Here is a 27,563-nt window from a genome sequence, read left to right as displayed (position 1 = left end):
ACGATATTATAATGCACTGCACTCTATGGCAAACTGTTAAAGTGTCATTTTGTTACTTCTTTTTTTTTTTTTTTTCTTTGAGCTGGAGTCTCGCTCTGTCGCCAGGCTGGAGTGCAGTGGCGCGATCTCGGCACACCGCAACCTCCGCCTCTTGGGTTCAACCAATTATCCTGCCTCAGCCTCCCAAGTAGCTGAGACTACATGGGCGTGGCCATGTATTTTTAGTAGAGACAGGGTTTCGCCATGTTGGTCAAGATGATCTTGATCTCCTGACCTCGTGATCTGCCCACCTCGGCCTCCCAAAGTGCTGGGATTACAGGCGTGAGCCACCATGCCTGGCCACTTCTTCTTAAGAAGTTGTTCTTAAGAAGAGAACAATTTGCTATCTTGAGAAAACAGAGTTGGAAAGAGAGTATGGAATAACAGCTAAATGTTTACGCTTTAGAGTTTTCAGGACCTGAGCTTGAATCTCTAATCCATCAGAGATTAACTGTGTGACTTTGGGAAAGTTACTTACGCTCTCTGTTTCCTCATTTGTTGGTCAGTACCTAGCTTCCTAGGGTTTTTATGAAGATGAATTGTGATCATATATCTAAATAACTCTGCATGGAACCAGGCATATGGCAAGGCTCAATAAATGTTACTTCTTGTTAAATTTTACAAAACATAAGAGCTTGTAAATGTCCCTCTCTCTGACTCATGTATTCCCTACAGCACCTCGGGGTCCAGGACAGTAATACACCTCCTACTCTGCTGTTTTCTACAAATCTGCCAATAGGAATCCCTTTTTACTTAATCAAAAAGCTATTCTTTCCTAGACCCATTTTCACACGGGATATGTGTCAGGCAGGGGGCAGGGGTAAAGGAGGAAAGAAAGAGAAGCAAGGAGGTAAACAGTAAAGGGAAAGAAATCCTGGATTCAAGACACACCTCTCTGGGCACACTCACCGAGTCTGGGTCTCGCTGCTGCTCGAGAAAAGCTGAAAATTCCACCAGGCGAAGCTTGGTTGTGCCAATGGAGCGACCTTGCCAGGCAGGGACTGAAGGAGCTGGGGCCGATGCAGGCTCAAACCCTGAAAGAGCAATCGTCACCTTTGATGCTGGTCACTCACCTCCCCTTGGGCCTCAGGCAAATACTGGAACAGGGCTCTACAGATGACCCAGAAGGAAATGCCAACAGCCCCCTCTCCACCAGATCTGGCAGGGAGAACTCAGATGATAGATGCTAGCTGAGGACCCTAGTGATGGTGAACAGTCAAATAAGCACAAAGCATGTGTTCCTCATTAAGCCAACTTCAGCTAAGGTTAAGGGCTGTAGTATGAGGACATCTAATCCTGGACCAAGGGGTCTACTTGGGGACCATGCCAAGAATGACAGGACAGTGAGAAGTGAATGCTTCCAAAGAGTTCCTGTGAGACCCGGACATGCCGTGCACTTCTTGTGTTTGTCCACGTTCCTTAAGATTGTGGTCATGAGCACCATAGTATATTCTCTCTGAATGCTCCATAGTACTCGGGCACAGGGCAATATGTGAAAGCATTTTCAGTTTGGGGAATCCACAAGGAAGAGCAGTGACTTTTATACTGTACACCTCAAGTAGTGCAAAGGAGTAACTACACACGCACGTGGGGATGGGGGGTGCGCTTTGTGGGGAAGGAGACAGGCAGGCTGGACAGATTCATGTTTTCCACTTTGAGCTTCCATGTACTCTCTCCTTAAAAGAAAGGTAGCAGGACCGAAATCTACGTATCTAAGAAAGGGTGAATGAAACCCTATCTAGCCTCGAGACTTGGACTGCCTAATTTGGCCAGTTTATATTGAGGAAGATGCTGCAGCAACCTCGCCTTCTGAGGATAATCCAGCGCCTTCAGTGAAAGTGAGGAGGCTTCCTGTTTCTTAAACAAACCATCTGAAAAGCTCTTGGGAGATGACTGAAGGGAATCGGGACCTGGCAGGGGTCACCCCTGTGGCCCTCCTGAGCTCCAGGCTACCCAAGGATCCTGCAAGTCAGGGGCAATGTGCGGCTGTGGCAAAGTTGAGCATCTCTTGACTCTGGGAACAAAGTGCCAGACCCAGCTGTCAGCTGTGTGGGGCTGTGTACCCAAAAAGAAGTTTTAGGGACACTCACCTGGAATGGGGGCTGTGACCGCTGGCTGGATGGGGTAGGCCTGCTGCACAAAAGGCTTGACGCTGGGAACAGAGAGATGGCAGACAGAGTTAGAGATCACATCTGCAGCAGGGGCTATTACCCAGGCCCCACTATGACCTCCCAGTGGGAGGTCCTTCACCGCTGTGGTCCCTGCCTGCAGGCAGTAGCACACCCCAGGCAGAGGCAGTTGTTCCATAAACTGAGAGGGACCAGCAGCCAGGTAGGGATCAAACCACCAAGCCTCATTCCAGTTCAATGGGACACACTAGAAAGACAGCCTGAATTCCTTGTGCTGTGACGTCTGCCTTTGAACCTCTGAGGTCAAGTAGTCACCACTTCTAGGCAAAGTGTGGGACATGCTTCAGGCTCTCCTTCTCCAGGCCACACAGTGCAAGTTTTTTTACAGCATATAGGCAGGATTTCCTTTCTTTTATCCCGAAATAGACCTTATTTTCCAGTTTACTGATCTGTCTTCTCTTGCCCCCAAGGCATCAGTAGGATTTGTCTACTAGCCACCCTACTACAGGGCCGGCCAGAATGAAATAGGCTGGAGGATCACCTGTGCCGCCCTTTCTCAGGCAAGGAAGACCACAGCTCAGCCTTCAATACCATGAAGGAAGAGGGGTCCACTTCTTGCTTCCAGCTGGATGACTGCTAATAATTAAGGTGGGAGTGAGGTGTTTCCAAATCTCCCAGATCCGAAAAGCTAGTCTCTTTCCTGCCAGGGGCCTCAGTAGACAATAAGAAGGGGATGCCTTCTGGGACCTCAGTTTAATGCTCCTTTTTCCTCCAGGCCCTGAGACAGTATGGTCCAGGAAGAGCTCTCCCCAGGTGGGCTGGGACCAGCCCCTAATTGTCAGTGCCCACCCCTCCTCAGACTTACTCTTGTGAGGATCCTGGCTGCCCTGTTTGAATCATTCCCGGCCAGAACTGGAAGGCAAAATGCAAAGGCCTCAGAATTACGAGTTTACTTCAAAGCATAGTTTAGGATGCCTACGCATCGCAACCCCTGCTAAAAGACAGCAGGTTTGATCACCCAACAGAATCGCTTTCCCAGAGTGCAAATGCAGTCACCACTTGCATAAGACCACAACCTATATCCTTGGACTGGCAACCCAGAGCTTCCCTCAGAGCCTCCTTCCTGAAAATGCCCCCAAGGGCAGACGCAGGCAGCAGCTCCTGTTTTCCTTACACCTAAGCAAAGATCTGGGCATGCTGCAGGGGGCTCACCAATATTTTAACTGACTGATTTATCCATACACCCTCCCTCCATTCTGAAACATTCCCTGCATAATATTCTGCCTCAACAGCACTGAAGGCCCAGCAAGGCAGAGGACAAAGCTTGAACAAGGCCAGGAGCTCCAAGCGGCAATGCAGGCAGCTTCTCTGCAGCGAGCTTCCCTGCTGCGATTGGTGTGGGCTGGAGAGGCAGCATGACATAGAGGAGGGAAAGGGAAGCCTCAAGAGTCAAGCAGCCCTGGGGCTGATTCTTGACATCACTATCCATTCCACTATGATCTCGGCTATCCAAACTCTTGTTTTGCTACTGAATAACCTCAGCTTTTTCATCTGCAAAATGGCAATGACGATAAGAAGCATTTAAGATTACCTGGAGGATTGAGATTATAACATAATGCTTCTCAGCCTTTGGTAGGTGTCAAAATGTAAATGTTAATAGAATACCTTGTCCCTTTAGGGGCTAGTTGCCCCTGAAAACAGAGGGACAGAGACCAAGGGCCAGGAAAAAGACAAAGAGAGAAGATGCCTGAGCCCAATCCAGAAAGGTACATTTAATTCCATGTCTTCAGGGACTCAGAATTCCTTCCTCTTCTGATTTTCTCCCTCTTCCTTTTCCTTTTTTCTTTTCTTCTTTTCCTCCTCCTTCTCCTCTCCCTCCCTTTCTCTCTAGCTCTCTCCTTTCCCTCCTTATTTTCACCACTTTAGACTCAGTTATCAGTTGACAAGGCAGCTTTTGCCCTCTCACATACCTGACCCACGTGACAAGAAATGGAGGTGGGAGGCTTAACACTGGCCCATGCCAACCCCAACCCCAGCAGCTGTCATTACTGGACTGAGCTCATGACTTACCCCCGGCGCCCCTGGGAAGGTCGGGCGTGGAATCCCAGGCAGCCCCAGCTTGTTGTGAATGGCAGTGGCCGAGACGATCTGGGCTGAGGACATGGCCGCCATGTGCTGCAGGGCCTTATCCTTTGCAGTCTGATCCTTGAAGGTGACAGTGATACACCAACTTAATACATAATGCATGGCTACCAGGCAGGTTACACAGGCACAGCCACGAGCACATGGACTAAAATACAGAGCCACAAAATAGGCCAAAAAAAGCAAACATGCATGGATAAATAACACAGCCAGAAGGCTAAACCACACTCAACCTACCGTACCTCTCAACATTTACTGGGAAGACCCAGTGGGGCAAGGCTTTTTTTTAGGGATTAAATCCATTTTCCAACACAATGTGAAGCCTCTCAGAAGAGTGGACAACGTATTTATTTAGCTTTTCAGCTTCCAGAAGATTTCTCCAATTACTTAAAACATTTAAGGAAGAAAAAAAATAAAGGCCCTGCTTTTAAGCAAATGGATGGGAGGAGGGGTGAGAGGAAAGATGTAGCTGTGGACTGTGGTAGGACCATCCACAGAGCTCAAGGAGCCCTATCTGTGTGTCCTGGCTGTCACAGGGCCATGGTCCCAGGAGCTGCTGGGGTCATGCAAGGCTTGGAAGCCCTGCAGACACCTGGCTGGAGAGGCTCAGAAGCAGCGGGGGTTGGGGGTAACAGGGCCAAGCAGCATGCTGGCGGGGTGCATGCTTTCTCAGGTATCCCCGCCGTGGGGCTAAGGCTACATGGGTTCGTACTAAAGCCAGGAGCCTAGGGGATGCTACAGGTACGTGGTTTCTCCTTTTCCTAAACGGGTCTTTTCTAGGAAAGCCAAGGCTAATAACACAAAGCTAGCCAAAAAAAGTCTGCCAAGCACAGCTAAAATACAGAATACTCAATTTGGTGAAAATACTTACCATGCTTGTTACCTGGATACAATAATAAACAATTTGTTAAAAGGATTGCATACAACAGGATTTTTTTTTCTTCTTTGGTTAAAAAAAATATATATATATATATATATATATATATATGTGTGTATGTATGTATACGTGTACACAAACATGTAATACTTGGGAACAATAAAATGCATAGGGGTATGGGCCTTCTCACATTTTAGGAAAAGGTGACCCAGATGGCTATCTAGAAAGGCAATGATTGAGAAGGGCACCCAACAACAGCAATAATAAAAAACTACCCCCTAACTCCTTTGCACTGGTTCTGTGGCTTCCCCAGGACAGACAGAGAAATAGCCTCCTGGTATGAGACAGGCCCGGTGGGCACAGGCAGGGCTTTGAGCCTTGTAGGCATATAAAGGCTCCCTGTACCAATAGAGGGTCTATATTCCAGGCCCAAATGCCATCAAAGCAAAAACAAAATGGCGACATCAAAATAAAAAGAGTGCTTTCTACCTCCAAGGAACGTCAAAGGGAGCTTCAGGCTAAGACACCAAGTACCAGCAGAGAGGGTGCTTCAATGCTTACTGATATAACCAAAGGTGATAAAAAACACATCAAGGCATCAAAAGCAAGGCCAAAGGAGTTTTTAAAAAATCAAAGCTCATAAACAACTGCTAGGGGCTTCTAAGAAAGATCTGCTAGGTGTTCCCATGGTGTAGATACTACTTTGCTCTATAACTGTTAGGAAGACCATGTGAATTTCCAAAAAGCTTACATTAACCTTTGAAAAAGAGCCAATAAAGAAAAAGGGAAAGGGGAAGGACTAGGTGTGGTGCTCACACCTATAATCCCAGCACTTTGTGAGGCTGAGGTGGGAGGATTACTTGGGCCAAAGAGTTCAAGACCAGCCTGGGCTACATAGAGAGACCCTGTCTCCACAAAAAAAAAAAAAAAAAAATTAGCCAGGTGTGGTGATGCATTTCTGTGGTTCCAGCTACTCAAGAGCCTGAGGTGGGAGGATTGTTTGAACCTGGGAGGTCAAGGCTGCAATGAGCTGTGTTCATCAAGCCACTGCACTCAAGCCTGGGCAATAGAGCAAAACCCCATCAGAAAAAAAAGAAAGAATGAAGGAGAAAAGGAAGAAAGGGAGGGTGGGAGGGAGAAAAGGAAGAAAGGGAGGGTGGGAGGGAGAAAAGGAAGGAAGAAAGGGAGGGTGGGAGGGAGAAAAGGAAGGAAGAAAGGGAAGGGAGGGTGGGAGGGAGAAAAGGAAGGAAGAAAGGGAGGGTGGGAGGGAGAAAAGGAAGGAAGAAAGGGAGGGTGGGAGGGAGAAAAGGAAGGAAGAAAGGGAGGGTGGAGGGAGAAAAGGAAGGAAGAAAGGGAGGGTGGGAGGGAGAAAAGGAAGGAAGAAAGGGAGGGTGGGAGGGAGAAAAGGAAGGAAGAAAGGGAGGGTGGGAGGGAGAAAAAGGAAAGGAAGGAAGAAAGGGAGGGTGGGAGGGAGAAAAGGAAGGAAGAAAGGGAGGGTGGGAGGGAGAAAAGGAAGGAAGAAAGGGAGGGTGGGAGGGAGAAAAGGAAGGAAGAAAGGGAGGGTGGGAGGGAGAAAAGGAAGGAAGAAAGGGAGGGTGGGAGGGAGAAAAGGGAGGGGAGGGGAGAAAAGAAAAAGGAGCCTAACACTTCCATTAATTTCTTTTTTTTTTTTTTTTTTTTTTTTTGAGACAGAGTTTCACTCTTGTTGCTCAGGCTGGAGTGCAGTGGCACAATCTCAGCTCACTGCAACCTCTGCTTCCCAGGTTCAAGTGATTCTCCTGCCTTAGCCTCCTGAGTAGCTGGGATTACAGGCATGTGCCACCATGCCCGGCTAATTTTTCTATTTGTCTTTTTAGTAGAGACGGGGTTTCAACATATTGGCCAGGCTGGTCTCGAACTTCCGACCTCAGATGATTCACCTGCCTTGGCCTCCCAAAGTGCTGAGATTACAGGCATGAGCCACCACGCCCAGCCACATTAATTTTTATGTCTTATATATTACTCTGGCTGTGACTGAAAAACTAAGGAGCCTCAAATAACAGCTTTTCATGGATGCTCAAGGTCATTATGAACATCTGTAATGACACGTCCCGTGGCCGAGTGACACTCCAAGGGCCCTGGAAGCTGGCAGGATTCCTGGGCCTCAACAGAACAGCCAGGGTGACTCAGAATGATTCTTTTGCTGCTGTTATCTCCTTTTCATCAGATGGCAATTCTTCGACTTGGGGCTCCATTTGCTAATCTGTCAAATGTTCTAACCTAAAGCTAGCTTCAACTAACCTTTTTTTTTTTTTTTTTTTTTTTTTGAGACGGAGTCTCGCTCTGTCACCCAGGCCGGAGTGCAGTGTTGCGATCTCCGTTCGCTGCAAGCTCCGCCTCCGGGGCTCAGGCCATTCTCCTGCCTCAGCCTCCCGAGTAGCTGGGACTACAGGCGCCCGCCACCACGCCCAGAGAATTTTTTGTATTTTTAGTAGAGACGGGGTTTCACCGTGTTAGCCAGGATGGTCTCGATCTCCTGACCTCGTGATCCACCCACCTCGATCTTCCAAAATGCTAGGATTACAGGCGTGAGCCACCGCACCTGGCCTTTTTTTTTTTTTTTTTTTTTTTAAAGATTTGAAACATTTCAGATACTAAGGATGCCAGAAAAAGGGCAAATCTTGAAGTGGATGGGATTTTATGATAAACTGATAAACTGGGCCCACACATGCAGACCACAGTGCCAGGCAATCTACTGTTGGCTACTCTGTGGCTTTACCTGCTCCTCGCTGGTCCATCCCCTCAGAGGGTAGCCCACGAACAGAAACCATGGCCCTAGTCACGCCAACTCCATTCCCCATCAACACCACCCTGATATCAATACAAATCCATTGGTTTCTTTTTGACCAGTCACTTTGGACTCCAGCCCCCAAGCCACTCAACCCCTACCAAGGGGGTTATAAATGCTCTCAAGGCGGATTTCTGAAACTGAGGTAATGGCTCAGGGATGACCACAGGTGCCTTCCTCAGCACAGAACAAGCCTTACAACTTCTCTGGGGCCCAGGCTAGGGGGACTGGAAAATGCAGCACAGACGTCTTGCCTGCCTGACTGACACATCTGAGCAATAGCTACAAAAGAACTTGAGGGCTTGGCTCCATTCCAGAAGAACATCATGGAGCCTCTCACAGACCCGAAGAGTTCCACGTTTTTGAAATTCTGCAGACACAGGCAGTTCTGCTTGCCCAAATACAGAATCTGTTTGTGCACACTTCGGTGGGGCGACTCATGAATTCTAAGTCCAGGTCCAAATGGAAATGAGTTCCCTGCATCTCCACATCCCGCTTTATTGAGTTGCTTGAAATTTGCTAGGCTTATTCAAAACCATTTGAAATTTTCATACAAGTTTGATATTCTTTTTTGAAACATGGAAATCAGTCAGTGTGGAAAAGGAGAAAAACACCTATCTTTGCTGTTTATGTCACACAGCTTCAGAACATGATCTTTTTCTTCTGTCAACCAAAGTAAGGTTTGACTCTCTCATTACCCAGCATTCTACCAGGTACCTAAATGAAAACAGGAGTTCAAGAGTAGGAGAGCAAATCAATTGCTTTTATCACACCAACTTGCTCCGAGACTATAAAAGGTGTACCCCCTGGGGTGTCTGGAGACCTGGCTCCAAACCTGTCCCTGCCTGACATTAATGAGCTGCATTATGTGGATCAAGTCATTTAATGACTTCTAAGTTTCTTTATTTACAAAATTAAAAGTTGCACATTACTGCCTAATGTCCTTCTGGGTTTAAAAGTATTTGTAGCTATGAGGGTAAATTCCATTATAAACAAATACTTTTTAATGCATATAGTCAAGAAAACTACTAGTGAGAAGACAGCAGGATGTTAAAATTTGGGCAGCTCTTGTCTGCTGTCCTAATAGAAAGCTAAGTGTAGAAAGGAAATTTTATCTCAAGTAGAGGTTCTTTCTGCACTTGACCTACCTATTTGAGAATAGGCAATTTTCTGCAAATGGACTAAAATGTCTATACCAGTGATTTCCTACCTTTTGTGGCCGAGCTACTCTGACTACTCATTTAATTTTTATAACATCTCCCCTTTATCTACAATATATATTGAAAATTAACAGGATTAAAATGTTTTGTTTAAAATCTAATGTGACCCTGGAAATAATAAGCACCACCAGGGATATCTTGAAATCAGAACCAAGGGTCTGACTACAGACCCACTTAACCTGAAATGGGAATTCGAAAGGATGCCAAGCTAAGAGATTTCAATGGAAGGATCTCTAAATTGTCATTCGCAGCCCAGAGATACCTGCCTGGCTTTGAAAAAATAACTCTAAGTGTCAGACCTGAGTGAACTGCTCCTCTGTGTTACCCTGGTTTAATATCCCAGACTTTAAAGCATTTGACTGTATCCTCATTACTCATCCCCAGTCTAAAGGGGAGGAGGCTAATTTATCCAAACAAGTGAAGCTAGGTAAATTCAAACACATGCTACATTTGTACACCACACTAATTTTAAGACGTCTTCACACCAACATTTCTGAGATGTGGATGAGATTTACAAAGGTAAGCACATTGTTTGATCCTGAAAAACTGTTAGGTTAATACGGAATTATGCCGTATGAAGTCTTAGGTTACAGGAAATATTCTGAGTGTGTATGTGTGCGCATGTGCGCATATGAGCAAGAATAAGAAAATAGCATCCTACAAAAATGTTTGGACAAGTTCACCCTGACTCCTTATTGCTGATTTTCCATCCCTCTATCCCTAAGATTACAAAGAATGAGGCCATAAAAAGCCAAATGTTTTGGGGAGTGGGGAAAGAAAAGGGAAATCTCCTTTTTCCAACTGAACCCCAACCCAAGCCCATGACCTGCAATGCAGAAAACACTCATGGAGCAGGAACCATGGGTCTATGGACTTTTGATGGGAAAGAGGATGGGTTCTAAGAACAAATGGTCCAACTGACCTGAGACTCGGGATGCTTGTCTCATCATTTACCCTACTTTTGTCATTATCCAATTTCCAGCACACCAAACTCAATGGTCTCGCTGCCTCTGCTACATGGTCCAGCAGGCTGTGTCATGCATAAACTCCTCAGCCTGAAGCCTTACAAATTGTTATTGTTCCTAAGTAAACAATCTGCTGATTGCCTCCTTTTTATGGTTGAAAGGGACACAATGTTTGGAAAATATCTACATGTAATATACATGACAGGAGGACAGCAATAACACAAATGCACATGGCTGGAGTGCTATACTCTTAAAACTCGAGGACATCTCACGGACCAGTCTGGATATTAGAGGAGTCTTGTTCCCTTCTCTTCCTTCTGCTTCCCAGCTTTTGATTATTCTGCAAAATCAATTATTTCATATTCTATAGGCATTACCATGAACAAATTTTAAAGATAATATAAAAAGGTTACATGCTTGCATATACAATATATGATAGCTGCCATATATGGAATTTTAATGAACAGCATAATCAATATATTCCAAACAGTTTATTCATGGGCCATGATTTCAGAATTTAAAGATAAGATTCCAATGTAATTTATTCATACAGAAGTCCATCAAATACATCAGAAAAAATAGTAAAGTCAAAAAAAGACCATGGATTCAAAAACTCTTGTTATTAAATGGTTTTTCTTCAAATATGCTTTAACCAGCAATATAACATAGTGCAAGGGAGGAAAGACAGCAGTTTGCTTGTAAAATCACTTTTTCAGAAAAAGACAAAACAAAAAATACTTTCCTAAGAAGTAATTTTGCAGATGTTGTTTCTAATCTTGCACTATGTGGCTTCACATGACCTCTGCAATTATTAGCCATACCCCTTGAGCAGATAAACATCACAGAACTATATTACGGTTTTGGAAAAAGGATGGAGGGCACTTGATTTTTTTCCTAGCTATGATCTTCAATTTGCTTATCATTAGAAAAGGCAGGAGTAAATACAAAAGGAGGCTATTTCAGTCAGGTAACAGCTAATGCAGAGGACAGAAGGCACATTCATGCTTCTCCTGACTCGCTGCCTAGTAAGTAGCAATTAATTCATCTCATTGTATTTCCAAATGCCAAAGACTCCATTCACATCCAAGGAAAAATTTTCAAGGCTTTTACCATTGTTGTCATTTTTAAATATACTCAGCTATATTTGGTATTTTTTAATTGTCAACAGCATTTCCTTTAACTCTGATGTGTGGCTTCACATCATAAAGGATTGTAGATGAGGACTACAGATGAGCAAACTCATAGGTGTGCCTCATGACTCTCTCCCAGGAAGCCTGGGATTTAGGACAGCTTCCTGCCGGATCCAGGTGTCTGGGAGAAGGCAACCTTCTGACCTTAGCCCTTTTCTCTAGGAGGTGACAGCAAGGGGCCAGAGGAACCCAAACTGGCTCCAGGCTCACGTTAAGCTCCAGAGTGAGTCCTTGCTCCCACTGTTTATCTTCTGTTTCTTTCAATCATAAAGACACAGTGAAGAGGGCTCAGTGGAGGGAGACAATGCAAAGCATTCCATGTCAGGAAAATGAACCTCATCCTGGACCAGTACTCTTTGGGAAGGCAGCAGGACATCCTGCAAAGAGCTTGGCTTGTGGCACCAGATATTCCTGGATTAACTTCAGACTTGTGACTCTAAGCAAGCCAGTTAGCCATTCCAAGCCTCTGCGTCCTAATTTATAAATCGAAGATAAAAACACTTCCATTCAGGACTGCTTCAAGTACTTAGTATGGTGCTTGCAGCCTTGGCCCTGGGTGAGCTTGCAGTCTACGGGGCCCAGGTGATGGACTGGCTTTCCAGGCTGGATTCTGCTCGGGACCTGAAATGCTCAGGAGCCCTTGTCCTCACTAGATAACCTTTCGGATCAATGTCATTCTAGGGCATTATCTAAGTTGGAGGCCAATTAACAATGGGATTTCTCTATGAAGAGATAAAAATGTAGAATGATGAGGCTGTTTCTGTTGTCCTTAAAAAGAAAATCCAGACCTGGCTCAGTTCACACAGAATTATCTTTATCTACATATTCAGTGCTCCCATCATTAATTTCTCCATCACCACACTGTTGGTAAGTGGTTCTAACTGAAGCCTGAGAAATTGTCTCCAATCTTAGTTTTCGTTCAGTTAAATTAAAAACAAGGTAATAAAAATATCTTTGAGGAGAAAGGGTGTGTGTCATATATGCAAAAGAACTCCCCCTGAAGATTGGGAAATGCCAGGAAAGATTATATCATTTCCCAAACCCCGTGACAAGGCCAAGTGTCTTGGTGCGGACACAGACAAAGGAGGTTGTTGCTCAGGCTTTCCTTGCCTCCTGCACTGCTAACAGCCAAGTCCTGAAGGAGCAGAGAGGCTCAGGGGGCTTCACGGGGCACCACAGAGTGAAGTGAAGTATGTCTACCTTCCCTGTGGACAGGCCCATTCCTGGATGGAATCAGTGATGATACAAACATGATTCAGCAGTGTGGACTTTAGCAATGCCCCGGTGAAGTTCTTGAACTCAAAAGAATTAAATCAACAATTTGAACTTTAAGCTCTCTGCTTATTGGAAGGAACAGCAGATTGGAAAGAATGGCCTGTTGAGAAATCAAATCACAAAGGCCACCAGGGCGAGAACAAGAAAACGGCCCCGGGGGAGCACATGTAGCTCATAAATTAGTCACCAGCGACTGGACATAATCAGAGGGGCTCAGGTCTTTTTCTGTTCTACTGGGATGATGCAATGTCAGCAAGTACAGATTTTTCTTCAATACACATCCAGAGCCTGACATGAATACATCTACTGCCTAAGATGTATTCCTGCTGAGGGGAGGGCATGGCGAAGACTTCCTTTCCTCTTAGTTTTGTCCTGAGTCATACACTCACCTAAACACACTCGAGAAGTGAACCAGAGGTGGCTTGGACCATCTTCATGGGAAGATGGAGATGGCCCACAGTGTGGTGGTGCTTCCCAAGACCTTGGCTGTGGCTACCATAAGCTTCTGAAAACAGCAAGAAAGGATTGCCTTTTTGCTGCTAACGGGGAAAGAAGGACTCTGAGCAGGGTCTGAACAACTTCTTAGGGCAACTGAACATACAGGGAAAGAGACTCCGGCATGGAACTCTACAAAGAAACTCTGAGTAGGAAAAAGACTGCTTAACACATGGAGAATGTTTCTGCATTCTTTCTACATGCTGGGATAATAAATCCCTGGAGCTTAAAAAAACAGTTAATGACTTTTTCATGAATTAATGGTGAGTGAAACAATTCGAAGTAGAGAATAATTTCTAAGGCTGTGAGCTAATCCTCAGACATGCTGCTGCTTCTCATTACTCCACTGGAGATGCCAGTAGGGGCTAAACTAAGGGAAAGGGCGAGATGGAAGACAACAGGTAAAGCTGGTGTTGGTGACACTGCTGTCGCTGCAGCTGGTGACACAAGGTCCAAGGAAGACCTCTAACTCAGCATCCTCGGGATTCTTAAATGGATATTCCATAGGCCTAGAAGCCTCTTTCACACTGCAACTGCATGGATTCATCTTCTACTTTAGAAGTAGACTCAGGCCCAGCTACAGGCTGTGGGTCATCTATAAAACCTACCCCCTTGAGAGCAGTGGGTCAAAAGGGTTTTGTCTGAGTAGGAGACAAACACATAGCACTCCCATCACTAAGAAACAACTCATTCAAATCTAAGCTCTCTTCTAGGCCTGCAATTAGTAGTCTAGCTTCTGTCCTAGACATTTTTCCTTTTTTTTTTTTTTTTTTGGAGACAGAGTCCTGCTCTGTCGCCCAGGCTGAGGTACAGCGGTACAATCTCAGCTCACTGCAACCTCCACCTCCCAAGTTCAAGCAATCCTCCTGCCTCAGCCTCCCAAGTAGCTATAACTACAAGTGCACAATGCCATACCTGGCTAATTTCTTGTATTTTAGTAGAGACAGGGTTTCACCGTGTTGCCCAGGCTGGTCTCTAACTCCTGAGCTCAGGCAATCTGCCCATCTAGGCCTCCCAAAGTGCTAGTATTACAGGCGTGAGCCACCGTGCCCAGCCTTATCCTAGACATTTTGAAAATGCCCCAACCCCACTGGGGGGGAAAAAAAAAAGAAAATCCCCACAACTCTGAATGCATAAATTTAATTTCCAAAATCACTGTGCTCTGGCCACAAATGCCTTTTTTTTTTTCTGTTTTCCATCTTACCGAGCTCTTGAATCAGCTTTAATCTACTGGCGCTTTGTCTCTACTCTCCCAGCTTCTCTGCTCCTGGTTCACTGTCTCCTCACATTATTCCCTTTCTAGTTCAACCATCCCCTATATTTCCTGAACCTCGTATCTCTCCTCTGCAGTCATGGTCTGTATCCAAGGTCATCAAATTGTTGGCCGAGTCTATCTTAACTTAAGCTGCTAAAAATTCCAGAGGAAAAGTCTCATGTTGGTGCCAATGGCTACTGCACAAATTCATGGTAGATAATTGGGCAAAAATCGGCTGGGCGCAGTGGCTCATGTCTGTAATCCCAGCACTTTGGGAGGCTGAGGCAGGTGGGTCATTTGGGGTCAGGAGTTCGAGACCAGCCTGGCCAACATGGTGAAACCCCATCTCTACTAAAAATACAAAAATTAGCTGAGTGTCATGACGGGCGCCTGTAATCCCAGCTACTTGGGAAGCTGAGGCAGGAGAATCGCTTGAACCCAGGAGATGGAGGTTGCAATGAGCCGAGATGGCGTCACTGCACTCCAGCCTGGGAGACAGAGCAAGACTCTGTCTCAAAAAAAAAAAAAAAAAAAAAAAAAAAAAAAAAAAAAAAAGACAATGGGCAAAAATCTAGGAGCAAAATGAGAAGAGACAGTTTTCACTGGATTTGATTTTCTAAGGGAAATAAATGGCAAGAAAATACACTGTGGGTGGTAGGAAAGAAAGGAAGATTAATTTTGGTTGAAGAAGGAGGGTGGGTACAGGAAAAAGTATAGAATAATGTTTGCCACTTGATTTTTCATTTAAAAAAACATATAATGAAAATGATCAAAATATAAACATGAGTGTTTAATATATTTTCTGTACTGTTTAAATTTTGCAACAAAAAGTTCATAATTTTGATGCACACTCCTAGTTAATTACCATTACTTTAAGAGAACCCAATTTTAATAAGTTAATTTTTAAATGCTGCTATTGAAAATCTTTCTGAAAAGTTCTGGCACACAACACTTTTCAGACTTCATAAGGACAGAACTTATAAACTTCTAATTTATTCTTTAAACACAATGAGTAGGAAAGACTATAGAGCAGGCAGAGAGCACTGAAGTGGGGAGCCAGCCAAGGATGAGTGCTAAGTGCCACGGAGCAGCCCCAGGGGGTGTGGGTTGGCCCCTGGTCCCGGCCTGTGACTCTCTTCCCCACTCTTAAAGCAGCCCAGGAATTAGCCTCCCTGACTCCAGCTTGGCCTCCCTCTTATTAGCTATCCTGCAAAACCTGGCTGGCGAGGTCTTTCCAGAGGGTAAATTTGAATGACCCCCGTGTACGCCCCTAGGCCCACAAATGAATCCCTGCTCCTCAGTGGGATAATCAAGGGCTCTTCCCTTAGGCTCCTCCAGTCTTACCTCCCATGCCCCCAACTACATGATGCTCTTCATGGTCCCCCAGATAGTCCCAACTTTATGGAAATTCTCTGCCTTCAACTATGTTTAGTTCTAATGACACTTCTCCATGAAGCTTTAATTCCCTCACTCTCAGAATGAATCATTCTTTTCACTTGGGCAGCCTCTGCACTATCCTGTTTAATTGCTACTGCAGAGCCCCCTAGCTATGGACACCTACTGGAAAAATAACAGAAAAAAGTTCAACGTTCCTCACGAACACAAACTCTGGATTCAATTCTATGCGCCCAACATCTACAAAAGGATCTAGAACACACTTACGTTACCAATGAAAACCACTGGACTGAATTCAGTAATCATTCCTATGCTTTTCAAGTTCAAATCTATGTAGAAATTTAGACTTTCACTAGAACAATTTTTTTCCTTACTAAAATCTAAGTCTACACAATTTGGGGGTGATCTAGTCCACAAACAAGCACATTGAGAACAACTGCCAATTAGCAGAAGCATAAAGCTGACCTTTAGAATGTATTCTAACAGATTTTCAGGAGAGTAATTTTTGTAGCTAGGATGACTCATCTATCAATGTGACATCAAAATGACCACTCTCTCCTGGAGTCTGTTTTCTTCCGAGGAACATGGCAGAACTTCTAAACTACAGAATTTAAAAACATGAGCTTTAAATGGGACACAGGAGCTCTCTGTAAAGGCTGGAAGGGACAGCATAAGAGGTAGACAACTCCTTTTCCTTCTGCCTAAATCAGGGGGGTTTTCAAACCTGATTCAATGGAATAGCCTAAGAGGCCATTACTAAGGATTTGAGGGGGTAAGCTTCAATTCGAAACATGAGTTTTGCTACTTTAAAAAGGCTGGAAAACACCAGCCCAAAGAACTCTGCCACATCCTTCCCTGGAAAGTAAAGAGAAGCTTATAAGCAAGAAGGCTCACAAGGAAAACACACCTGGCAGTGGCCTCCATTGCGGGTAAGCCACTTTTCCAACTCCACAGAGGGACAGACAAATGCAAGCCTGGCTTCGGTCTTCACACGAGGACCATAGACCTTTGTCTACCCCTTCGATGTCTGAGTTTGTGGAGAAGTGGTAACCAGCCTGGCTAGGGCAGTGCCTGCAAGGGATAGTTACTGGGATGGTCAGCCACCAGCCACCTGCTCCAGGAGGCCTTCCTACATCTTCCTAGGCAAAGCACAGTGTCTCTTTTAAGCTTGGATACTTCCTGCCACTCCCCCCTGCTCCCCACCCACCCAGAAGCTATCCTTGTTGTCTTTTGGGATGACCTAAATTTTCTGTAGCGAGTTTATCTCATTAGCTAGTGTGGGAGGCCAAGAAGACCATGGCTATCAGCCTGACCCCATGATGATCTTGGTAAAGATGCTTGTCCCTGCCTCCTCACAAATGTGCTATTAGACTCCAGAGCTGAACAAGGGGGTATGGACGGAGCTGGGACATCAACAGAGTTGAGCCCATATCCTGGTAATGGCTGGTTAGGAAGGTTAAGTATACCGCCTTTGAGATAAAATGTTCATGGAAGGAGTGAAACGAGCACCAACTCCTGCAAGCAGGTGACAGGCAGCCTCACTCTCTGCGACTGTCCTAATACCCTCAGAGTGGTGCCAAGCAGCTCTGTCTCCAGGACCATGTCATCCCCCCAGTTACTGATGACCCTCACAGCACCAACCCAAATTAAGTCCACATTCTGACCAAGGGCTCAAAGTTAAAATGTGGATGCCAAGTGAAGGGCTGGTAGCAAAGGCTGAATGCCCAGCCCCAAAGACTGTGAGGGGTGACAGTTTAGGTACAGTGTGCTGGCGTGAAGCCCTCTGCTTGAAAACATTCTCCTACCTTCACTAGATAAAATTTTATCTAAAACAACGATTCATTTAGGGTGCAAAAAGATCTGAGTTCAAATCCTTACTAGGAAGGCTTTGTGACTAGTCAATTATACTCTCTCAGCCCCAGTTTCCTCAACATCATGCCCCAAAAGCAGAATACTGTAAGTCACTTCGTAGTGAGCTTAAATGAGGGAGCACGCATTAGGCTGCCTTTCCTCTTTCAATTCCCAAACTTAATAGTATGCTCTCCACGAAGCTCTTCCCCGGAATGCACCCCACAATTCATTTTGGCTGCTCCCGCTATTACCCAAAGTGCTCCTCTAGTTTACATTCCCATTTACATGGCCAGCTCCCTGAACAGGATATTGGCTGTTAACTGCCCATCACAGTGAGCACCATGCCTGGAACACTCAGTTGGTATTAGCAGATGGAAAAACAAAGGACTCCATCTTTCCAAGAACAATATGGTAGGAAAGAAGGGAAGAAACTACAAAAAGACGGAGGTGGTTCTTGGAGCTTAAATGCTGAGCCAGTTGCTATCCTACTGCTTCCGTTTCTGTCTCTTCCTTCTGCCTGCCCCAAAAGAGAGTGGCCCAGGGCTGAAAGTCAGGGGAATGTTTCTTTTTTATTATTATTAATTTTTTTAGAAACAAACATAAATACCATTGTGTATTTTTACATATGTACATGTATAAAGCAACAGAAAACTGTTTCTATGGAAGAAAACTCTAAAATTCACCAAGTGAGAAAAAGAATGCTTCCTATATCACATGGGAATCCCTTCTGAACAGAAGAGCTTTATTCATCACTTATAGGGCTTTCAGTCTAGGGCTGTGTGCCATGGTGAGTCCACAGGAACCACATAGACAGTGCAGAAATAAGGAGCAATTCATATCATCACAGATGGAAACAACATTGTTATCTGTAAACTTCTTTGTACATCATTAATTCATTAGCTCAGAGAAACTAGAAACAGAGTCAGAACTTGAGCAAAAACTGGGGTAGTTACATCCATATAGAGAGTATTGCACCTTTGGTTAAAAAGCAGGATCTACAAAGTTATCTTAGTCTTCCAACTGCTCAGCCAGTGCAGCTAAAAGCCAGCCACCATCAGCCACACGTGCGAGCGAGCCAGCATGCTGCCCACTGCAGAGGGCACACCAAATGCTCCTTCCTAGTCACTTGTCCTATTCCACAGCCAGCCTTGTTTGCATAAAAAAAGGTCAAAGGACTTAGGGAAGAGTCCCAGTGTTCACCACTCAAGTGTTGTGAGACTACACTGTTTTTTAGTTCAGAACAAAACCACAAATTTAATTACTGTATAGAAAAATATCAGAACAGAACCAAAAAAGGCACATGGGAAAGCCATCGATATGGGCCAAAATCAATTTTCATTATAAACAAAGGCTCCTCCTTGCAAGCTATAATCTCTTTGCATTTCTAAAATAGGGCATTATAGAAAAATAAAAGTCAGGTATGTTTTATTGTTAATTTTATAAAGGGAAAAAGTAGAAAGAAGTTGTATATGAAAAATTATCAATGCCCCCATTTTTCCTATAAAATATATTTTGAGACGGAAAAATGAGGTACAAGTAAAAAAAAAAAAATTTTAAGTAAACTCAAGTACAAATGAAACTACAAATGGGTTTGAGCAAGAGCTTTCCCATCTCTAAGATCTACCTTTTTTTTAAAGGCCACTCCTCAGATTTCTCTTTTAATAAGAGCACCATTCACTTAAAAAACAGTAGTAAGCAATGTGGAAGAAATCTGGCTGAAAATACTCTGCAGGAAGAGATACGCATGAAAAAGACGTATTTTTTATGAGTCTTCTTAAAAATACATCAAAAGCACGAGTTAAAATAATTTCTAAATTTTTTTAAAAGGTAATTTCATGACCACTTTGGAAATGATTCTTTCTAAATAATTTCTACTCAATTTTGCATCTCTGGACTTTTCTTTTTTTAAGCTTTCCTAGCCCGTGGCTGCTTGGTGGACATCTGAAGGTTAAAAAAAAAATCATGTTTCTGTGCTGAAAAGTTATCAAGACCAGCTCTCTGCTGCATTTGCATTGTTATTAGGAACACACACATACACACACACGCACGCACACACGCACGCGCTCGCACACATTGAGTTTAATGTGAGGCTAGTACAGAAACAGAGAGATTAAACACAAAGAAATGTAAACAGCTCTCACATGCAAGGAAACTAGGTTACGAGAATCCCAGCACCAGGCATTCACCAGTCACCATGGAAAACAGGAAGTGAGATGCATAGCAACCACAAGCCAAAAAGCAGAAAAGCGCATACCTTTAGCTTGGAATGAAAATCACGAGATTTCCTTCTGGCAAGAACCTGAATGTGACTAGACACCTGCAGGGTAGGGGAAGGGAGGAAAACAAAGGAAAAGCCTGTAACCATGGAGATGAAAAGCCCCCTACAAGTGGGCAAGCCAGACGTACCTTAATGGCGGCTTGAATTTCTCGAACTTTCTTTCTTGCTAAGACCTGTATATGACTAGACACCTACATTGTTCCGGTTTATGAGGGGAAACAAAACAAAACAAAACAAAACAAAACAAAAAAAGGAAATCAAATATAAAATCGCTACTCTTTGGGAGGGTTTTGGGGTGGGGTTGGGGGGTGGTTATTTGCATCTCAACAAAGCTCTGCAGTTAGGAATACACAGTCCCAGCCAGACACAAGCCCCCAGCGCTGCTCTAAGCTTTTCATACTGGGTCATCACTGCAGTGACTTGATTCAGGATGAAAGTTAAGACTCATCTTAGTCTTCCCACCCAAGAGAAATCGTGGGCACTGGGAAAAACTAATTTTGGGAGGGATGAGAGGGGCTGTTTTCATTCTAAAATTAAAAAGGTGGGGGTAAAGGTAAATGAAAATATTTATAGCTTCTCAGTATCAGGAGGGAAAATCCCTTTTCTCAATTTAGAAGAGACTATCCATAAATTAGCACATTCTGCAGAATCAAAAAGCTGAAGCTGTCGGTTGTATTCTGATCTCATTAAGAGCTCTGGATTCTGTAGCAAACGTTAAAATAATACTGACATGTAAATTAGATCTCAAAGAGAAATGGAAAGACCCAGTTAGCAGAGTTTTTTTTTTTTTTTCGCTCTTATAAATATCTTTAATCCTTCCACTCTTTTGGGTATTGACTGGGCGCCAAGTGGATTTGCATATTATTACAAAGCGAAATGTGTGAATACAGCCAGCCAACCATCCTGTTAAAAATCTGGGTTGAAAACCACATGGATTTGCTGAACAACAAATTCACATTGGAGAGGTATCACCAACTGCTGCCTAAAAACATCCCCAGGATGCCGGGGCGTGGAAATGTAGCCAAGCCCAGCTTCTGAAACACAATGATTCCACTGAAATCTGCATCTCTTTCAGTGGGACTTGGTTAAATTTAGAAGAGTCCCTCAGTGAAGCGGTCACCGGGCAAATGACCAGAGCTCACAGACCAGCAGACAGCCCAGGTCCCGCACTGTCAGAATGTAGGTGATTAGATCTACTGGTTTCCGAAATTTAGAACCTTCCATTTAAAAGTTCGGTGACTCAGACTGTGTGGTGATTACCCCATTTCCAACTCTCCAGCGGCTCTAAAACAGGATTTATAATAAACGGTCCTTTTATCTTTAACTTTGTCTTTGAGCTTCAATTACTCAATTATTTTTTTTTTCCAATTTGCTTTGGTACTTAAGTACAGAGAAGCAGAAACTCCCCTATCCTCTTCACCCCTCCATCTGGCTCCTGCTGTTACTTGTTTTCACCCGAATTTTGTTCTTCTGTGATTCTCTGACTTGATGAGAGCCACTAGCATCCCCCAAACAGACAATGCGCTGCCTCTGCGCGCTGGCAGGAGGCCACTTCTCTTTGTGCTGACTCAGCAGCCAGGCTCCCAGGCTGTGGCACAAGCAGCATTCCTGGGGAAAAGCCTCTCCCCGTTATAAACACTCATGAAAACTTCCTCACTGGGAAGAGAACTGAAATCTGCTGCTCAATCTTAATGAGACCACAGTTTAGCTAGCCTTTTGGTATGATTCAGTTTTTAAGGTTCATGCCGTATCATTCAGCATAAATCAACATTAAAAAATAATTCTTTTCTGTTAACAACTCACCCATGAGGTTTTTAGGGGTTTTTTTTTCCTCCTTTGTTTTTGTTTTTAGTTAAACACTAATTTCTCATCTGTTCCAGTTCTAAACTGGCTCATGTCAGATATTTGGGCTGTTTTACATCTGAAAGAACGAGGAAAGGCAGAGCTCTGCCAAAGGGCAGAGAATTCCTGATACTGCTCTGCACAGAGGTACTGAAGTTGTAACTTCATTTCAGTCACAGCAGCTACTGACAAAAAGCCATCACTTATAAAGCAACAGTTCCCTGGACGCACATCATTTAGCATTACATTCAGGCCAATACTCAAGGCTGCTAGTGTTACTTTTTCACTGAAATTATAACTAATATATAATCGCTCCAGGATTTTATAATGCACAAAATCTCAAAATTTCATGACCTCCAAGTCCATTTGCACTTGCAGTTTTTGCAGTGTTCACAGGTGCACATTTTGTGAAAGAAATGTCAGCTTTGAAATACAGTACAGGAGCAGTTCATACACCGTCCTTAGCAGTGACATTTTCCCACGTGAGTATAAAAGGAACTTGTAAGACCACATAATAAAGGGTCACTGAAATGATGAACAGTGAAAACTGAGCCAATTTAAAATGCCTCCAACACTGACGTCCTTACAGGGAACTCAAATTGGGGGCTCCTAGGAGCCAAAGCATAGCCAGCCACTGCAGCCAAAACGCCTTTTTGGGCCATTCGCTGACATGCACAATTTCCAGGTGGGTTATTTTACCTGTTTTCTGGTCCTCGTCTTGCCTGTCCTGAGTTTGATGTATCTGGCTATCAATTCATTCCTACCTGAAAGAAAGAAGAATTTACCATGAGGTGGGTTACCAAAACACCAAACCAACAAAGCCCTTGAAAGCAAAAAACAAAATTCAGAATCAAGCATTTTAAAATTACAACTATGTGTTTACTAATGCTAGAAAAATAAAACAGCACAATTGTCTGCAAAAATGTTTACTAGGAAAAATTAAGATGAAAGGCATTTAAATTTGAACTTAGACCAGCATCTGAGAATAGAAATTTATCTTTCTTTTTTTTAAAAGATGGAGTTTCGCTCTTGTCGCCCAGGCTGGAGTGCAATGGCACGATCTTGGCTCATGGCAACCTCTGCCTCCCAGTTTCAAGTGATTCTCCCGCCTCAGCATCCCAAGTAGCTGGGGTTACAGGTGTGCACCATCACGCCGGCTAATTTTGTATTTTTAGTAGAGACAGGGTTTCTCCATGTTGGTCAGGCTGGTCTCGAACCCCCGACCTCAGGTGATCCGCCCGCCTTGGCCTCCTTAAGTGCTGGGATTACGGGCAGGAGCCACCGCGCCCAGCCGAAATTTATCTTTTTAAGATGTGCCTTTTTGTCTGTTTGTATGCTGTGGGTGGTGGGTCACTCATATAAGCAACAAATACAAACAAGGATTAGTCTGGGAATAAACTCAGTTCTCTTCTATTCTTTGGTTTTTCATATTCACATTCATATTCATTTTCCTTCTTATTCAAGTTTCTACTCATAGTTAACTCCAGCTAACATCACAGCCACAAGAGAATGAATGAGCTGCTGTGGCCATGGGAGCCAGACAATGACAAGAAGCTAACAGTACGAAGGCAGACACCCCCTAAAGGTAGTCAGTGAAAAAAATGACTCAATCTCCTCCAAGTTATATAACCTTCTGGGGAAAGAACAATGCCCAAAAGTATAAACAAAAACCTTCTATCCCTATCCCACCAGGAAACTGAGAAGTCTCAGGCAACCTGACTTCAGAAAACCATGATAGGAAAAAATATCCCCAGAAGCTAAGTAGAGAATGTATTACCAAGATACCACGTGAAATAAAAACCACTCATACAAGACATGGGTTCTTCTAAGCAGGTCCTATTTACGACTTCAACTTGCTCTAATACCAGAACTGAAATTATTTCTACAAACTTTCTACAGTAAATGGAAAACCACCATTTCATAGCACTACTGTTGGCTGGCTTTGTATCAGCTCAGCTCCAACCTTGTGAAAAATTCCTTTGGTCAACAACAAGTCTGAAGCCCACTGCTATGGCATTCACTCATGTGCTTCACTAGCCTGACACCACTGTGCTAGATTCTACTTCTCCTTGAAGGCCTCACTTGGATATCACTAACTTGGGGAAGTTTTCTCTAATCGCCCAACTAGGTTTGGTTGCCTTGTTCTACACCCCCATGGTGGCACAAACTGCACTTCTCCTTCCTAGGATGTACCCAAACTGTAACTGTATTTATAACTTTATAGTTAGTTGTAAAATTTGTGTTTGCTGCCTTACTTCTTCCCAGATATACTGCATACTTGAAGAGGGGAAGAACTTTGTCTTCTTCCTCAATGTCCCCCTAGCACCTAGCACACTGCTGGGCACAGAGAAAAGAATGAATGAGGAAATAACACAGCCTCTGCTGAAAGGAAGTGACCACATCCCCCAGATCTTCCCTAGCACAGTAAAGAACTAGAAACACTGATGAAGACCAACATCAAAATGTCCTTAGGGAAATCTTGTCTGAGAATTGCAAAGACTCTCTCATCACTGCCTAGAATGTCCTAGAGTCATGGCTCTGTCCACCACCTGCCAGTGCTGGGACTGTGCAGGACATGGTCATCACTGAAAGGCAAAGGAATCATGAAACCTTGGGGCTAGAAAGTACCCCTGGGTCATCCATTCGCATTCCTGAAAGTCCTCATAAGCCTTAGTCAGCACTTCTAAAATTGAGGAAGTAGCCCATTCTATCTTAGAACATATTTAAGAATAATAAGACCCTCCTTTTGGGGGTCTGCTTTAACTTTCATCCCCAGATCCTTCCTGTTCCTCTTAACAAGAAAGTGCAGTCCCTTATTTATTTAACTGCTTTTCAGATATTAACAGCAGCTCATGAGTCCTCTTGGAGTTCTACAAGAGCTAAACCTCCTGTGTTACTTTGTTATCTGACAAGCTTTGGAACACTCCCACACACCATCCTGTGACCATCCTTTGTCTGTCTTCCTTTCAAAGCTTGGAGTCCAGAACTGTGGCAGTGCTCCTGCTACAGCATCAGAGTGAGTTTATTACCTCTCTCATCCTGAATACTCTACCTCTGTTAATGCAGCCAAACACTGCATTAAATTTTTAAGGAGCACAATAAATTCTCAACATATGCCAACTTAAACTCCTAGGTCTTTTTCATATGGGCTCGTCTTCAGATATGTCCCTACCCGTTTCCAGTCTTTTTAATGCATAGCTGACATTTTCAGACCTCAAAACAGAACATTACATTTTTTCTACTCCATTTCATCCCCTGAGATTCAGTCTATCATTCCTGCCTGCAAGATCTTCTCAGATCCTGACTCTGTGACTGAACCCTTTTACCACAGGACAAGGACCTCTAAATTCGGTTTTGAGGATTGCTTTTCTAAGCATTCTCTTTCTAACTTTTGAGAACTACCAATATCCCCTGTAGTATCATTGGATCTACTTCTCTATCTCTCAGATGGTTGTACAGATTTTGCAATTTGTCTTGAAGGCTCGCTGACAGCAGAGCCCAGCTAGGAGTACCTAATTACGAGAAGCCAGGGCTAAATGACAACGTCTGCAGACAAGCCAAGCATCCTCCAGCCTGGGGCCTCACTGTGCATCCTGTTCAGGGCTATTTGAGTGGCCAAGGCGAAACAGATCCAGGGCTCTGTATTACATACAATTTTGTCTGAACCTTGTCCAGATGACAAAAATGTCTCCTACTCTCAAACTTGCTTATTTTCTGGGAAAACAGACAGAATAGCTTGATAGGTGTGACACATAACCTAATTAATTTTTAATTTCTTTCAGCACTTGGAGCTGAATGAATAAAATCAATATCCAAGACAGCCCTATTTGACTGTGTACCACAGCCTATACAAATGGCACCCCTTGGAGTTAAACAGTGTCAACTCATACTTTGACTGAAGTACAATCATGCACCACATAATGACATTTTGGTCAACAATGAGCTGCATACATGATGGTGGTCCCATAAAATTATAATGGCATGTTTTTACTGTCTTTTCTATGTTTAGATTATGTTTAGATACTCAAATACTTACCATTGTGTTACAATGGCCTACAGTATTCAGTACAGTAACACCACACAGGTTTGCAGCCTAGGTGTGTAGTTGGCTATTCCATCTAGGTTTGCGTAAGTACACTTGATGATTTTCTAACAATGACTAAAATCACCTGATGATGTATTTTTTTGTAGAGACAGGCTTTCATCATGTTGCCCAGGCTGGTCTCAAACTCCTGAGCTCAAGAGATCTGCCCACCTCTGCCTCCTAAAATGCTGAAATTACAGGCATGAGCCACTGCACTGGCCCCTGTGTATATTTCTATAGCCCTGCCCTCCAAAGGGGTGAGCTCACAGATTCCACAGCCCTGGATTTTAATCATGTTACTAAGATGCAGCATTTCCTAAGGGCCAGAAGATAAGCAGCAACGTCACTAATGTAACTGAAAGTGGGTCTCCAAGCTGCACAGCATAGTCCTGTTGCAGCCATGATCTTCTCTCTCTCTCTCTCACACACACACACACACACACAGAGAGGGAGGGAGGGAGGGAGGGAGAGAGAGAGAGAGAGAGAGAGAGAGATGCTTGATTCAGTAAACCTGATGCTACAAAAATGACTTTCAATAAAGTTAACTTTAAGTTAATTATTATTTTCCTAAAACAATCCTGCAGTCACCTGGGGACTGTCTTCCTTTGTGCCTTACACCACGCCTGTTCAGTGAGTCAGAGAGAGATATAAAGCTTCTCTACAACATAAAAATTATTTTAGAAATGCACAACATGTCACCTCTTTAAGCCTCAGATGCTGTAGTTGTGGCTGCCCTTGTTTTTCTCACCGGCTGCACATAAGCCTGCCCTGTCACTTTTACACTGTTGCAGCCATGATCTTCACACACACACACACACACACACACACACACACACACACACAGACAGAGAGAGAGAGAGAGAGAGATACACCAGGCACTGTAATCTAGTTTTTATTTCATTTTATTTTCTTTTTCCTAAATAATATAACACAGTTCGAAGTGAGCCCATCATGGGCTTCTCTTGCATCTTGGATTGCCATGGAATTTCCTGCTAAAGGGGCAATACAGAAAGAGATCCCAGCAGAAAGGCATGGAGTTTATATACTGCGCTTGCCTTACCAGATAGAAGACTGGTTAACGTTGTTGTGGGCTGTATATATAATGGGATGTGGCCTCAAGGTCATGTTTGAGGCACAGCAAATGAAGGTCTGTGGCTAGAAATTGTAGCCCAGAGACACTCAAGCTTTAACAGTGTAAGAGCCATTTTGTAATTGAATGGAGTCAGGGAGCCACCAAGAAAGAAACAACAAATACAATGCTCCTCTTCCCTGGCCGTGGCCAGTCCTAAGGCAAACTCACACCCATGCAGGACTGGACTGCCCTGGGCCTAGGAAGGAGCTCTAGCTTGGCTTCTCTAAGGAAACATCTGCCGGCCCTTTCCCTTCGCTGGGAGGGATGTGTGAGGATTCTCCACCCCCTTCTTCCATATTAAAACAATGAAAATCAGAAAGAAAACTCATTTCCCTTGACTGCTAGACCAAAGCTACATCAAACAACGGTCTTCTACATATCCTCCCACCCCACAAACCCTAACTCAGCCCAGTAGTACTACTAGATTATCGAATGTTTCCTGTGAACACCTTGAACTTTGTACCTGGGTGCACAACTGCTGTCATGGCCTGTACTGTCCTTGCCTGTTTCTGCATGTCTGGAATCTGCCTGCCTTCCCAAGGCCTCATCCTTCATGAACCTTCCAGC

General features: G+C 44.0%; 1 protein-coding gene across 5 annotated transcripts in view; it reads right to left on the bottom strand.

The window, feature by feature from the left end:
• Positions 1-27,563, bottom strand: part of TEAD1 (TEA domain transcription factor 1) — a 271,344-nt gene that overhangs the window by 61,941 nt on the left and 181,840 nt on the right. For 2 of the 5 annotated variants that reach the window (XM_030828915.1, XM_030828916.1), the window contains exons 3-9: positions 22,480-22,544; positions 19,915-19,977; positions 5,182-5,193; positions 4,239-4,373; positions 3,034-3,080; positions 2,130-2,191; positions 949-1,073 (exon numbers count right to left, since the gene is read on the bottom strand). In XM_030828915.1, coding sequence (XP_030684775.1) covers positions 949-1,073; positions 2,130-2,191; positions 3,034-3,080; positions 4,239-4,373; positions 5,182-5,193; positions 19,915-19,977; positions 22,480-22,544 — 509 coding nt within the window. Of the gene's footprint in view, positions 1-948; positions 1,074-2,129; positions 2,192-3,033; positions 3,081-4,238; positions 4,374-5,181; positions 5,194-19,914; positions 19,978-20,066; positions 20,130-22,479; positions 22,545-27,563 lie in introns of all 5 variants that reach the window. The other 3 variants (XM_030828917.1, XM_003254956.4, XM_030828914.1) reach the window with 2 other exon arrangements.

Source organism: Nomascus leucogenys, chromosome 15 (genome assembly GCF_006542625.1).
Source record: "Nomascus leucogenys isolate Asia chromosome 15, Asia_NLE_v1, whole genome shotgun sequence".
Taxonomy (NCBI): domain Eukaryota; kingdom Metazoa; phylum Chordata; class Mammalia; order Primates; family Hylobatidae; genus Nomascus; species Nomascus leucogenys.
The sequence above is the reverse complement of the archived record's forward strand: the minus strand, read 5'-3'. Positions and strand labels throughout refer to the sequence as shown.